The sequence below is a fragment of the Theobroma cacao genome, chromosome 10 (genome assembly GCF_000208745.1).
Source record: "Theobroma cacao cultivar B97-61/B2 chromosome 10, Criollo_cocoa_genome_V2, whole genome shotgun sequence".
Taxonomy (NCBI): domain Eukaryota; kingdom Viridiplantae; phylum Streptophyta; class Magnoliopsida; order Malvales; family Malvaceae; genus Theobroma; species Theobroma cacao.
Window position 1 is genome coordinate 15850883 of NC_030859.1, and position 15940 is coordinate 15866822.

General features: G+C 29.4%; 1 protein-coding gene across 3 annotated transcripts; it reads left to right on the forward strand.

The window, feature by feature from the left end:
- Positions 9677 to 13535, forward strand: LOC18586918 (ABC transporter I family member 6, chloroplastic). Of its 3 annotated transcripts, XM_007010505.2 has the most exons (7): positions 9677 to 10094; positions 10230 to 10280; positions 10603 to 10824; positions 11074 to 11196; positions 12047 to 12223; positions 12944 to 13047; positions 13203 to 13535. In XM_007010505.2, exons 1-6 carry the CDS (start codon positions 9783 to 9785, stop codon positions 13028 to 13030), a joined length of 972 nt encoding a protein of 323 aa, XP_007010567.2. In that variant the 5' UTR covers positions 9677 to 9782; the 3' UTR covers positions 13031 to 13047; positions 13203 to 13535. The 3 variants fall into 3 exon arrangements, with proteins under 3 accessions (XP_007010567.2, XP_017985120.1, XP_017985121.1); XM_018129631.1 differs by having other exon boundaries at positions 12944 to 13535; XM_018129632.1 differs by lacking the exon at positions 11074 to 11196 and having other exon boundaries at positions 12944 to 13535.

The following is a 15940-nucleotide window of genomic DNA, read 5'->3' on the forward strand; positions in this document are numbered from 1 at the left end:
ATGTATTAATGGAATTTAGAATGTAATCTGAAGATTTCATTTTTCTCAGGGTCCAATGTGTTCCAGTGCATCTGGCCCTAGATTTTGAGCCCACTTTACTAGATTTGGTTAATGCTATGAAGCTTTCGAAAAAAAATATTCCTCATGATGATTGAGAGACAGAGCTTGTAGTCAAAGAATCTCTTTTCAGCGGGGCGCAGATGCAGCCTACGAGGCAGTTTGGTTTGGTTTGGTTTTTTTAAGTTTAAAGATTATAATGAAGTTTTTATAAAAAATAATAATTTTTAAATTTAAGTTAAATTTATTTTGTAAATTTACTTTTATAAGTTTTTTTATAAATAAACTGTTTAATAAAATAATTTTTAGTTAAAATTATTATAAAATGTATTTAACAAATAATTTTCTATTAATCACAAATTCTTTTATCCACAATAAAAAAAATTAATTTTTTTAGAAATATAAAAAATATTTTTATATATCATAAAATTTATAATTAATAATAAATCATATAAAAATAGAAATGAATAATGTTGAGATTATTTTTAATAAATGAAGACATTTTTGAAACAAAAAGAAAAATTTTCTTGAAAAGGAGGTATTTTTGAAATCCTCTCTAAAGCTTTTCTTAAAGCTCATTGTTTTAAAATATTGGTTTTAAAAAAAATTATTTTTTTAAGAACTTTTCAAAATCTTTATTTAGCTTGGCTTCTCCTTTTAATTAGAGGTGAATAAATTGAAAAAAAGTCAACCCAGAAGCTTTTTATTAAATGATGTGTTTACTCTAAACATGGGGTTCTCACACTGATTACTATTAACTCCTGAATGTTTTAAAGTCCATCTGACGGTATGTCGATAATTGAAATATGAAATGAAATAGCAATATCTTGGTACCTGATCAGCATGTTAGAAATTCCAGTCAAGTCTGCTTCTTTATTGCTTTTCTCGATAGTTCTTGGCTAAAGTAATTTCACTTTGGTCTTGCAAAGTTAAATCTTCATTTCTTTATGCTATTCACAAAGACAAGAGTAAAATCCTTTTCTTTATCTAAAGAACGATTCGGGCTTAATAATTTAGGCTACAACAAGACGACATGATTTTGATTAAACTACATGGAATTCACATGTCTTTTCCCTTGGTCGACAATAATGTTTAATTTGACAAGGCTAAAGAAGGAACATTAGACTACAACCATAGAGTCGCACAGCTGACTTTACTGTCTCCATCTCTGTTTACTTTTTACATCAATTATTTAGCAACCTTAATAGCCATGGACCTTGGTGGCTGAAAGGACCACAGTCCACCTTTTGACAAGTGATACCACAATATATATTAAATGCAAGCCAACATGTCACTGCCATTCTCTGATTGGACAAATTTATTAATCGATTTCAAAGTTACAAGCAGTTATACTGGTTCTTCCTCCTCTGATCTTCTTCTTTTTCCTTTCCTTTTCTCTATAGGGGATAATTATTTAAACCATATGTATGTATTCTTCGGTTTTTTTTTTACAGCAAAAACTAAATGGATATTAAGTTAGAATGAGAATAACAATTATAACATTGACGGTAATGGTGGTAATGTTAACTAGTAGGAGGCTGTTTCGATTAACAGGATTAGTCATATGTTTTATTTGAACTTGCTCTCCTGTTTTGTTATGGTGATGAGTAGAAATGTTGGGCTGTATTGTTTTGTTTTACAGCTATTGTTTTAAGATTGCTTTAAGGTGTTCTTGTTCGATGTAACTATACAATGCTGGACTTTACTGGTCTTGGCATTGCTATGCACTTTTGGATATTTTGTTATCTATTATCATTAAAAAAATTATTTATTGATTGAGTAAAAAAAAAACATTGACTGTAACCCCAGCAGCCTAAAAAAATTAAATGTTATATACTTCTCATTTGTTGCTGAATTTAACAGCATGAATTTTTCTTTTTTCTTTTTTTTTATACAAAAATGACTGGCTCCGACCTTATGCCACAAGTGTCTGAACATTATATATACAATAATGCAGCTTGACACTCAAATGGTCATACGCAAAGATGGTAAAAGAACATCCTATACATGTACTTATGTTTACAGGGAGAGGCAAAGAGAGGTGCTGCTAATTAACTAAGGAATACGTAGCTTCTCTGGCTCTCGAGTTGGTCAGACAAATGCATCAAATTCTGTTCATTCATGTTATTTCTTCACTTGGTCAGACAAGTTGGTCAGCCAAAGAGAGTGGTTTGTATGCTTTATTGGTTCCTTATTCATGTTATTTCTTCACTTGTTTCTATCATGGTTTCTTGGTACATATGAAGTTGAAATATGCTACGTTTTTTTTTTTCTCAAATAAAATTCATTATATTAATGACATGGCTATTAAAAGCTTCATAGTTCAAATTCTTGAATTGGAACAAAATATTCACCTAAAAGCAAGCATCGCATCAAACATATAGCTGATCATATCCACTTATAGTTGAAATTGAATGTTCTTTATATATAGTACTATACATTAAAAAAATTTTTGATTGGCTACTATACATTAGAATTACATTGATTTGATAACTAATTTATATATAATCGTACAAAAATGTGACCATAGATTAAGAATATGATCATAAAATTTGAATACTCTCAGCTTCAATTTTGTGTTACAATTACATTTCATTTTACCAATTAAAAATATATAAGTGTAATAAAAATAATTAGCAAATCAAAATTGTAGCTATTTCTTCAACGAAATCTCACTTTCAAATTAAGAAAGAGGAGAGGACAAAAAAATAATGGACTGACAAGAACCCTAGATGCAGCAGTCAGTAGCAATCTCCAGCATAACGTTAGAGAAATGGACTTAATTTGATCCTCTGGCTAGGACCAAATGAAAGCCCCGATGTTCGGACACGATTTGGTCCCAACTCCAATTAAGTCCCAAGTACGTGGATCCCTGCGGCCACCATCAAATTTCAAGCCTCTGACCATCCATGCATGCAAATAAAAGTCTGGCAAAAACTGCATTTAATGCTCGGGCAAAGAAAATATGTTGAGGAAGCCTTAATATTGTTGGGGCAGTAGCTGAGGTCACTGATCATCCCTCATGCCCATGTCAATGAAAACCCTAGCAAAAGCTGGTGATGAACGAGGGTCAAAAATCCCTAAAATTGGAGCAATGATGTCACTAATGCCTCATGCTGACGTAGAATAATTTGAGCAAGGTTTTGTGATTTTTATCTTTGGGATTATCATGGAGTAACTTTTGTTTGTTTAATAACAAAAGATGCATGCAATGATCTTTTTTGTTTTTTTTCTTAGTTTGATGTTTATATTCTTAAGATTTTGGAAGTTATTACAAGGTAATATGATGATAGTCAATCTTCATACATAACAAGATTTATAGTCTTATTTTATATAGAACAAACATATTTGAATTGATGTTGCATGTTGGACCTTCATGTAATTTTTTTTATTTGGCATGATATGATTTAGCTTTTATGATCTATAATTATATTTGAATTATAACAAATTAGAAGAAATAAATAGTACAAGCTACCAACAAGTAAAATGGAACCTAAATTTTATGCAGAGTACTCCTTTAATGGTTTTGGATCAGAATGCTTGGTCAATAAGAGAAATATATAGTTCCGGTCATAGTCACTTTTCAGATAAACACTAGCATAGACTATGCTATGCTAAGATAAATACTAGCATAGACTATTAATTAAGTATCTAATGAAAGCTTTGTTCTTTTAAATTCTATCGTACAAGCAAAAGAAAATGAAATAAAAATAATATATAGTAGTACACTTGGTTATTACCAGAAACAAGTTAGAAAATACCAAAAAAGATATTCAAGATGAGATTTTTTGTTTTGATAAGATATATATTATGAAAAATCTCACAAGGATTTAAAATATCAAATTTATTGCATCCATATGTCATGATAAGTTGAATCCAAGGGTTAAGATCTCACAATCCATCATTTTTTTGAAGTCAACATTATCGGTTTATTTTACTTATTATCACCATCTATATTTATAGGTTAAATTCAATATATGTTGATAATAAGTTAATAATGATAAATGTTCCTCAATATTAATAAAAAGTAATAGAGGTGAGTCAAATGCGTGATTAATACAGCAAATATAAAAGAAAATTCATGAAAAGATTTAAGAGTATAAATGTATCAATTATTCAAGACCCACAGGTCACAAGAAATTGTTAAATTTTGAGAAAATTAAATTAGTTGTTGAAATCTTCTAACTGCTAACACTATAGCGTTTTGATTCAATCCTAATTTTATTCATGTAGAGATGGCTGTTTGTTTGTGGTGGAAACGTGGAATCTAAAGATATTTTTACCCTAAACAGCTAAAACGCAGTCGTTTATCAGCCTGTATACTATCCTTCCCTATTTTTGTTCATGCTGCTGCAGTTTTCACTGTCAAGTCCTTTGACCGAATAAAACAATTCATTGCTAAGATAAGCAAAGCAGCAGCGATGGAAAAGCTACTGAAACACCAAGACCTTCAAAGCAAACAAAGAGCCCAATAGAGACAGTCCCCGGAGACTTTCCTTGTAAAGGCATCCTCTTTTACACTGCCGTAGTTTCAATATTCTCATCAGACAATGCATATTCAAATTAAACAACAAAAACTTTCTTCTTCTTGTCAGTGAATGGGTATTTATTTTTTTATGGATGCTTGTTATGCATTAGCAATAAAACGTTCAAACAGAAGAAGATGAGGTAAATTAAGGACAGCGACATTTCATAGTCATAGCTTAGAGGATGTCATTAATTCAACAAAAGTCATCAATCGTCAAAGGAAATCGTATATCTTAAACAAGCTAAAATAACAAAAGTAAAATGCCCTCCAATTAAACGTTGAATCATTGCATATAACTAATGAAAATATCAGAGGACAAATGCCCGGTTCAACCATATATGTTTGTCTCATAAAGGGAATCAGCTGTGCTTTGTGCAATATATTACCAAAGGTAACAGTAGGACATGATATTCTCAAAAGTCTTCGTGATCAAACCCAAAGAAAACAGCTTGGAATATATTTTGCCTCAAGTTTCTGGATGCTGAGATCTTAACTATATAGCTACTGGAATGCCCTAAACCATGTAAGGATGGAGTTTAATTTTAATTTGCCTTCATTCTGTTCAGTCATCTGGCAGCTGTAGCTCAAATGTTTAGCACAAACCCATTGTTATTCATCAGAAATGCTGCTTACAAACAAGCATTCAAACTTACATATATAAATCTTCATTTAAAGTAGCCTAATAGCGATTCAAACTACAAAAAAAAAAAAAATTTGGACAAAAATATTTTTTTGAAAAACGAAATTCTGACGGAAATTTATTTTGACTTTTTCCAAAAGATTTTCTTCAATAAAAAATTTTCATTAGAAATCCCATCAGATATTGATTTGATGCAAAAAAAATTTACTCCCGGTCAAACTTTCCAACGGATTTCAGTTGGAATTTTCTAGTAGAAAAATAATCTATTAGAATTCCATCGGAAAGTTTAAGGCACCAAAAAAATTTAAAATTTGCTAAATTTTTCATTGAAAAAACCCATTACCAACGAAATATTTCGTAAAAAAATTCCATCCATATTACTATTTTTAAAAATTTTTATTTAAAATATATTAAGAATTTTTAAAAATTTTATTAATCCTTTATAGGAAATATATTAATAAAATTAAATATATACATACTAAGTTTTATAATATTAAAAATTTAAATATGTTTTCCTTTCCTTATTATCTTTGTATTTACTAGGATGGTGCCCGTAGCTACGTTACGAAAAATGTCATAAAAAATATAGATTATGTTATATTAGATTTCAATTTGATACCTTTGAAAAATAATTTGTTTGTAGAAAAAAGATAAATTGATATTAATTGCAAAAAGTTATTTGCTTTGGTTTTAATCATAGGAAAATTGGTAGAGGATAAATTTTTTTCAATAGTATATATAACAGCAATAGTTTCGTAAGTAAAAGAGACAATAAACTAATCAAAAGGGAACATTATAAGCAAATCAAATTGTCAAAACAAAAAAGTTCTTATTTTGGTTAAACAAAATAATCACACTATTAGATAACTGTCAAATGTCTTTTTCTCATTTGTTTGGTTTCTGTTGTTGTGCTGCTTCTGCTAGACCTTTTGTATACATAAAAAGATAAAATATGTTTAACGTCTAATTTTTTATAAGCTTTTAAGGCCTATTTTTCCTCTAGTTGATGTGAATTGAAACATAGAATTGTAGATGCTGATGTTGTCTCTAAATTTGTTACTGTTATTATCTCCTTTATAATCTAATAAAAAATGTAAAAAATTAGGTGTAGGCCTAAATGATGGTAATTGAACCGTACCTTGTTGATAGCAAAATCTAAATGTACAATACCTTATCCTTTGACTTGTTTCAACTCTTTCTTCATACCACATAAAAGCATTACAAAATGGACAGTGCAAGTTTGGTATTCCAAAGTTTAATATTATGTTGCATCTTCCTATTATGTAAAAAAAATAAAACAATGTCATTCTTGCAAGCATTCTAACACTATCACTTTTAATAAAACATTGTTGCAAGTAAAACATTACTTACTTCAATGGCCATCGTTCCTTAACAGAATTAATGTATCAATGCTTTGTTCATGTCTATAATACTCAGAATTTGGAATTGCATGAATACCTTAATGTTTTTGAAAATTACAAAAACTATGCATAAGTAAATTTACATTTTAACTACAAATTAGTTGTATAATAATGAAATAAATAAGCAAAAAAAGTAAAAGAATTGAAAATATTGAAACATACCTTCTACATCATTTCTTCTTGCTGTACTACTGGTTGAAGGTACAAATTGTATAAAGGAACAATATGTTATGGGTACATCATAAAGGCTTTGTACACTCATTCTTTCTGTATAACTGGTTGAAAGAACAGACTGTTTAAAACGTAAATCCATGACGGGCACATCAATTAGGTTTCTTTCAATAATAAAATTACCTTCAACAGTCACATTGCTCATAGTTTAAATGACATTCTGATTCGTTACTACATCGCTTTGTTCCATAGAAAACAACAAAGATTGATTATCAACAATAGGTACATCATAAAATATTTCATTGAAATCACTACTATGGTTTAAACAATGATTATTCTGTTCATGTCTTCTTTTTTTTCTCAGACCTTCATTTGACATTGTATCTGTGTACTATGCACAGATGTAATACATCAATTGCTATGAAAGTACTATACATATATGAAAGTTAAACAATCAATTAATGTTATTTTTAAACAAAAAATAAAATTGGTTATTGAACCAACAATAATCTACAATTTTATGATTAATATAACTATAGAGGTAAGTTTTTAAAATATAAACCATATCTCTTTGATATAAAAATGCATTAGCTATTCTACTATTTTGCTGGTCATGATTGCTATGCAAGAGTTTTTCAAATGCGGAAATCTTACTCATAAGATCTCTTTTACTTTTGACAAAGATGGCATGCATTTAGTTAAGTTGTTACATTTATATTGCTCATTTATTGTTACCTATCTCAATGTGCAACGAGATAAGAATTATTATATATTTTGACATGCAGAGAAATGTTCCTATGCTCGCTATTATTTATAATCAGTTTTCATGGTTAAGATTTAAAGAAAATTTTTTACTACTAACCATGTCTCTTTTATCCTTTTGTTGACTGATCAGAATTTTCCAATAACAATGAAACATTAATGCAATGACCCATTTGACTAAAGCCAAACAAAAATATAAATATGAACTCCAAAATTCAACTTTGAAATAATAACTTAAATAGCTAATTAGGTCATTCAATATCAAACTAAAAATAGTAAAAATATAAAATTACACATTGAAACAAACAAAATAGGACAATAATCGTACCTTTATATGTAAAGTATCAAAAATAGTAATACCAAAAATGATAATTCTGCAACAAAAGAAAAAAATCAAACAATTAGAAAAAAGTCTACTGGATCCTAAAATTAAGTAATCAATTCATTAGCAAAATACCCACTAAGTGAAAGTACAAAAATTTGATTTATTCTGATTTAATTTTTTCTATCTAACTTCATTGCATCTCAATCCAACTAATTTGAAATGTAGAAATATTTATTCAATCCTACTTTTCTAAGGTAAAGAAAAGTCCTATCAGCACAATTACTAAAAATGATTTCTTTTGTCGACAATTGAATGATTTTTTAAAGGTAATATCATATAAATTAAACCTAAGAAATTAAGATCTTTGCAACTCTAACTATTGATGTTGAAGGCGTAATAACACATGGCAAATCTAAATTATCCCACACTATAGTTCACATACATAAAGGTCACTTGCAGGAAAGGAAAATACTATCACCTAATTATAAAGGATTACGTGTTTTGCATGTTGAACTCTTTCTGTAATCTCCAACAAAATCAATATTAATAACCAAGGCATGTTAGACATGCAGTTTCTACTTTGCAAATCTACCATATGGTATCTTTTCTGTTCTGATCTTTTTTAAATTCACATACAGACTATGAAACTTCAAGCAGTATCTCCATGCATGAATTAATGCTTTCATGAGGAAATGGATGCACTCTACTCCAACAGTGTATCTAAAACAAAAATTGTCGGCTAGAGAAGTAGTATTCATTTTAGACCAAAATGTCGGAGAAAAGATCTATTGAACCTATAGAAAGATTGTTTTTGTACTCTTAAGCAATTGTTGTTCTTATGAATCTACTGATATAAGGATTTTGCAATATATATAACAGCAGAGTCTTGTTGAAAACACAAAATGAAAGGCCATGTAGCAATGAAGGGAATTCTAAAAGGGAATAACCATGGAATGCAATACTTGATTGCTTAATCTTAATTTTACCATTAAGTTTTGGTTATGAGGGCTCTTCTTTGACATGATTAAGCTAGAAGATTACATCTTTAATATGCTAATCTATGAAAAGTTATACATGTTTAATATTTTCTTCTTACTCTAAAAATGAATTAATATTTATATATAAATGGGATTTCAACACCCGCCTTTGGGCTATACAATAAATAGAAAGCCATTAATTATAAATGTCTATTTGCTCTAAAATAAAAATATAAAAAAATGATTAAACATGATAATATGGAGTGACATAAAAGTGCTTATAAACTTGTCTATGCTTATACATGCATAGGAGACAAAACAACTAACCATGATGTAATTAACAAAAAATTGTAAATAAATTTATACGTGCACTCTCTCTTATGAATAGAAAGGAAAAAAAGCAATCAAATATTTTTTGAAATTAATATCAATTTATCTATTTCTCTACAAATAATATATTTTTTAAAAATATCAAATTGAAATCCAATACAACATAATTTATATTTTATGTAAAATCTTCCGTAACAGAGTTACAGGCATCATCCTAATATACTTAATACTCTTATAAAAACCAATTATATTGAATTACTTTATTATATAGTATGATTCATAAAAAAAATATATTGAATTACTTAATACTCCCATAAAAAAATAATTTGTGTATTTGATTATATATATTTTAATATATAGCATGGTTCATCTTTTAGATGGAAAAGGGTTATAATTATATTGAATTACTTTTATAAGAAAATGATTTACTCTCTATGTAATATTAAAATGATACTCTCTGTAGAACTTCCCGAGTCGTGGCAGCACTAATCGCCGCTTGGCAATATCAAGGCCTTGTCGTGGTAAGGAAAAAGAAAAAAGAAAAAAACGAAAACAAAATTAATTTCCGCCGATGGCTTGGCAAATTCAGTGCACTGCTTCATCACCACCCGCTTCTCCTCCGCCCTTCACACCGAAATGTTTGCCTCCCCGTTCTCTGTTTTTTACTCTCTCTGCCACTAGCTCTTCACGTTTCTGCCCTCATCACATGCCGTCCCTTAGGTCTGTCACTTGCTCCTTATCCGCCGTCGAATCTCCCACCTCCACGGCCGGTCTTGATGATTCCAAGACCCCTCTCCTTGAAGTCAAAGGTTTGACTGCTGTGATTGCTGAGACGAAACAGGAAATCCTCAAAGGCGTTAACCTCGTCGTTCACCAAGGAGAGGTAAACAAATTTTTTTTTCTTCTAATTTTGAAGAATAAGTGAATTGGGAGCTAGTTTAATTTGTATGAAGTTTCTCGTATTAGACCCAGAGTTTGAAGAAGAAAAAGAATTAATTGGTTTGTTTATTTTGATTAGATTCATGCTATAATGGGAAAGAATGGCTCCGGGAAGAGTACATTTTCTAAGGTTAGTTGTTGTTTCACATGTATGTAAATTTTAATCTTTTTCCTTATCTTGAGTAAATTTTTACTAAAATCAGATTAGTGTTGTTGGAGTTTAAAAACTCGACAAATGGATTTAAAAGCTTGTCATTTGTTCATTAAGCTAAAAATGTCTGCTTAAAATTTTTCTTATTTATAATTACATCGTGGCATGCGTTTGAATTTTCTGCTGGTGCAGGATAATTATCCTACTAATATTGGTTTAAATTTGTTGAGTTAGTAAGGTGAAATCAGTTTTGTTTATGAATTGTTTATCAGAACGTCTTGATATAACTTATCCGTTGTAGGTTCTTGTTGGGCATCCTGATTATGAGGTGACCGGAGGCAGTGTTGTGTTTAAAGGGGAGAATTTGCTTGACATGGAGCCGGAGGAAAGGTCTCTTGCCGGACTTTTCATGAGTTTCCAGGCTCCAATTGAGATCCCAGGTGTCAACAATATTGACTTCTTGCACATGGCCTACAATGCTCGAAGGAAAAAACTTGGTGAGCTGGAGCTTGGTCCACTTGAGGTATATGGACTCCCTTTTTGCGCCTTTACCTTGTATGAAGTAACTTGCAAGTGCATTGTTGAGATTTTCTTCTTGTTCTTCCTGTTTAATCAATAACAAAACTTTTCTGGAAAGATCAAAGTTTCCCATGGCTAGGCTACTTCTATATGGTTATTTCTTCTAATTTAAAAGCTCATAATTATAAGGAAAACACCATAGCCATGCTTATTTTCTTATTGATTTTAATCGTTACTTAATTTTATCTTGCAGTTCTATGCTTATATATATCCTAAACTCGATCTTGTGAACATGAAGACTGATTTCCTTAATAGAAATGTCAATGAAGGATTTAGTGGAGGTGAAAGAAAGCGCAATGAGATTTTACAGCTTGCGGTAATATGATATAATTTCTTCTTGGTGTTTATTGTGGAATAGTTTTGTGTGTTTCATATGTTATGCCAGTGGAATATCTTTATTTCTCAATGGAGGTGTCTTGGCCCTCATTTGTTGTTGACAACTTACATACCCATGGATGGTTCCTTTCATATTAAGAATATATAACATAGGCCAACTCCTTTTGGATTAGTGGTCACCAACCACTTGTCGTAGACATTATGCCCTGGGTTAAACTCATGCTGCCCTTCTGTCCTAAGAGAGAAATAGTGAGTTATAATTGTGACATTTAGAGAATATTATAGTTGTTTGGTCCCTAATTTCTCCAAAGAGAAAAAAAAGACTTTTACTTTGTTTATGATTTTTTTATTTGTTTCTTAGAGTCAGACACCAAGGAGTTCTAAAGTTGCTATAGTCTGTGGGGGAATGTAAAATTAGCATAGTTGTAAACTTTAATAAGAGAAAAAAATATTCTGCACAATTAATGCTTCTACTGAAAATGTGGTCTTAAATATCTTAGGACTGAGTTTACTTGACATGCGTCTGCAAAATTAATGCTTCTACTGAAAATGTGGTCTTAAATATCTGGATCTTCTTTGTTATTTAGCTTCTCTAGTCATTTTTTAATGTGCAGGTCTGAAAATTTTAAAAATTGAAAAAAGGAAAAAAGGATGAGTTGTAACTTGATTATTTATCTTTCTTTTGACGGGCTTCTAAATTATTATGACTTATTAGAAGGGGAAGAGAAAAAGGGAGGAGGGGGGGTTACTTTGTGGGTTATTTCAATGCATAGAAGCTAAGAAAATCAATTTTGTTTATCATCTCTATATTCACTTCTTAAATGTTCTAGGTTCTAGGGGCAGACTTGGCTATACTAGATGAAATAGACTCTGGCTTGGATATTGATGCCCTTCGAGATGTAGCAAAAGCAGTGAATGGGCTTTTGACTCCGAAGAACTCCGTTATGATGATCACTCATTATCGACGTCTTTTGGAGGTTATAAAACCAACATGCATCCATATTATGGTGAGTCATTTAAAAATTCAAAGCAGTGATCATGTGGATACTCTCTGTATGTTGATTTCCTTTTTCATGGGAAAGTAGTGAATATGGCTGCATCCTGTTAAGCCTTCACACCTAATCACGAAGCTCTTTTTCCTGGCAACATGTATGGTTGGTGCTTTCTGATATCCTTTTAAGTTTTAAAAAAATATCAAACTCTAAAATAAGTCAGTAACTGACATAATAGTAAGCGGCAGCAATGTTTGGTTGAACTATAAACGTTGTGTACATTGGCTCACATTCATGATTTCCGTGATCAGCAAGTTAACTTATGTTTTATAGTTCCATATTTCTCTGTTGTTTCCAATTGTTGTTAATAATGTGATGCCCTAATGGATGAGTCTATCTGATTATATTCATAGATAAGCTATCATTAATCATCTTTTTGTATGCTTTGATTAGGCTTTGGAAGCATTTTGAAATAGTATTGGATGTAATAAAGTTGAGAAGTTTGTTTTGCTTAGCTTAACAGAGTTCCCTCACTTTTTTGTCTTTATTAGTTTTCGGTATGCCCTAATGTCTATAGTTCTTTGCTTGTGTCTATTTTTAATACTAACTTTTGTATACTTTAGATTTCAACTTGTGTTCTTGATGTATGCTAGTATCTATCTGTTTGGCATATTACTAAAGAAAATTTGTTATCCTATGATCAAAAACAAAAATGTTTTAATTTGATGTTTTCAGGAGGATGGAAGAATCATAAAAACAGGAGACAGCTCCTTAGCCAAAGTTCTTGAGGAGAAAGGCTATACTTCAATTTCTGCTGAATAGCATACAATCCTTAATTGGTACACTTTCTGTCGACTACTATCTGTTTGATTCAAGTCAAACTTGCTATACCATTGTTGAAGCCATTTAGCTTAGTTATTTCTGCTGCCGTTCCAAAGTGTTTTACATCATTAATTAGGAAGGAGTCTGGTAAAATATTTCTACACTGAATCAGGTTCCAACATCATCTTAAGGGAGCATGGAGCGTGCCTGCAATGTTGCCCTCATAGGGTTTTGGTTTTCATATTTAACCTCATGCTTTGGCATGTAAATTTGAGGGTTTCCCACCCTTTTCCCTCATTGGGATGGGGTGTTAGGATTTTCAGAAAGACAACTTTATTTTTATGTGAGTACTGTTGAGTGTTGACCATATCTATGGTCAATGCTTTACCAAGTTGGATCTATTTTTCGGCTGAAAGTCAGATATGGAAATAATAACTATAGTCTGATTGTATTTGATTAAGGAGATATTTTCACAGAAATGATTACAGTCCAATTGGAGCTACAATTCCACTGTCTTCTGAATTCAAAAACAGGTCTAACTATCTTTTCCAAGCCTTTTCCCAGTTTCCTTTGGGGATAGGATTTTTCCTCCTAGATTTCCAAAGCAGCTTAACAGTAATATATCCATGTATGTGGTTAATAAGGAATACAAATTTTTTATTGATTATGTTACTAAACTGTTGTATAATATTATGAGGAAGCAATACCATAAAAAAACAACAATATTTTATCACTGTTTAAAGGTATATTACTACTTAAAATTCATTAATTTATTTATTGAATTATTAATTTTAATAATATAAAAAATTTAACAAAAAAATTTGTATTGTCAAATATTCTCAAACAGCAATCTAGAGTCATTATTTTTATTTTTAATTAAAATTTAATAATTCTTGTCACCAAATGAATTGAGCTTTCTTTTTTATTGTCCTTTTTAACCATTTGGGTTTTTAAGTCAAACTAGTGTTTGTTATCACGAACATTTGATTATACTAATATTTATTGTCACGTAGGTGTGTATGAGAATACTTGTTTTTATATATTTTAAATAATAACTATATATAATCATAAATATTTGTAAATTATAACATTTGAAGTGCAAATAGTTAAAATTTTTTTATACTAATTCATAAATTATAAAGTATTATTAAAATTAACAATTCGATATAAACTTATACCACACTTATATAAAAAGAACTTATAAATTTAATATTACATAGAATTAATATTTATTGTCATGTAGGTGTGTATGAGAATACTTGTTTTTATATATTTTAAATAATAATTATATATAATTATAAATATTTGTAAATTATAACATTTGAAATGCAAATAGTTAAAATTTTTTTATACTAATTCATAAATTATTAAATATTATTAAAATAAACAATTCGATATAAACCTTTTGAGAAATAATGACTTTAGATTACTTTTTGAGAATATTTGACAATACAAATTTTTTTATTAAATTATTTTATATTATTAAAATTAATAATTCAGTAATGGTCCGTCGAGGTGGGAGATTAAACGGCAGATAGGGAGCAAGTGACAGACCTAAGGGACGGCATGTGAGTAGGGCGGAAACGTGAAGAGCAAGTGACAAAGAGAGTAAAAAACAGAGAACGGGGAGGCAAACATTTCGATGTAAAGGGTCGAGGAGAAGCGTGTAGTGGTGAAGCAGTGCAGTGAATTTGCCAAGCCATTGGCGGAAATTATTTTTGTTTTTGTTTTTTTCTTTTTTCTCTTTCCTTACCACGGCGAGATTTTGATATTGCCACGCAGTGATTGTTGCTGCTACAACTCTGGAAGTTCTACGGAGAGTATCATTTCCTGCTGCAGGGATGATAATGGGCATCTTATTATAAAGTACTTATGGATATTTGATTCAATTATATCATATTAGGATATCTAATAATTGAAATTGAATTTGAAATAGGTTTAGATAGTAATTTCATTACTTGTATTAAGTTCGAGTATCACTTCTTTGATTACCTGTTACCTAAACTTGATTATATTAATATTCGGATTTCGCAAGTTCCTCCCTTAAACTTGATTCTAATATTCATTTATATATATTTTATTATTTAAATAATTAAATTAAAAATATATAATGGATACTCGATCCGGTTATATCAGATTACGATATGCTATAATAGGATTTGGATAGTGATTTCATTATCCATATTGTGATTCGAGTATCACTTTTTGAGTATCCACTATCCGAATGCAATTATGTTATTATTCGAAATTCCGCAAGTACCTATCCCAAACCCAATTCTAATGCCCATTTATATATATTTTATCCACTTTTGTCAGATAAAAAGAGAAAATAAGAAAAACCTTTACCATATTTACAAACAATTGCTTTTATTAAAAAGTGACAAATATATTAAAAAGTATAGTTATTCAAATTATCAATGTGATGATATTAATATATTTAAATTAAAAAATTAGTAAAATATTAATTATATTTAAATAATATAAATATTATATTAAATTATAAAAAAAATAATTACTATTATATATATATTTTTAATATAATATATTTAATTTTAATTTTGTGATAATATTACAAAAATTATAACTGATAATATATATACTTAAAGAGAATCTTTGAGATCAGAATAGTTTTAAAATCTAACTATTGTTTTAATTTCGTGTAATTAAAGACAAACTAATATAATTAATTAAATTAATTCATGAAATTATGATTATTAATTAACTTGGAATGTTTTTTAATCTATATTATATATATTGGGTTCATTTGTAAGAAATATTATTATTATATTTATATATACTAATACTTTTAGTATATATATACTTTAAATATAAATATATTTACTTTCTATTTTAGGTTAACATTACAAAATTATAACTTGTAAAATTATTAATTATAATATATATACCTTT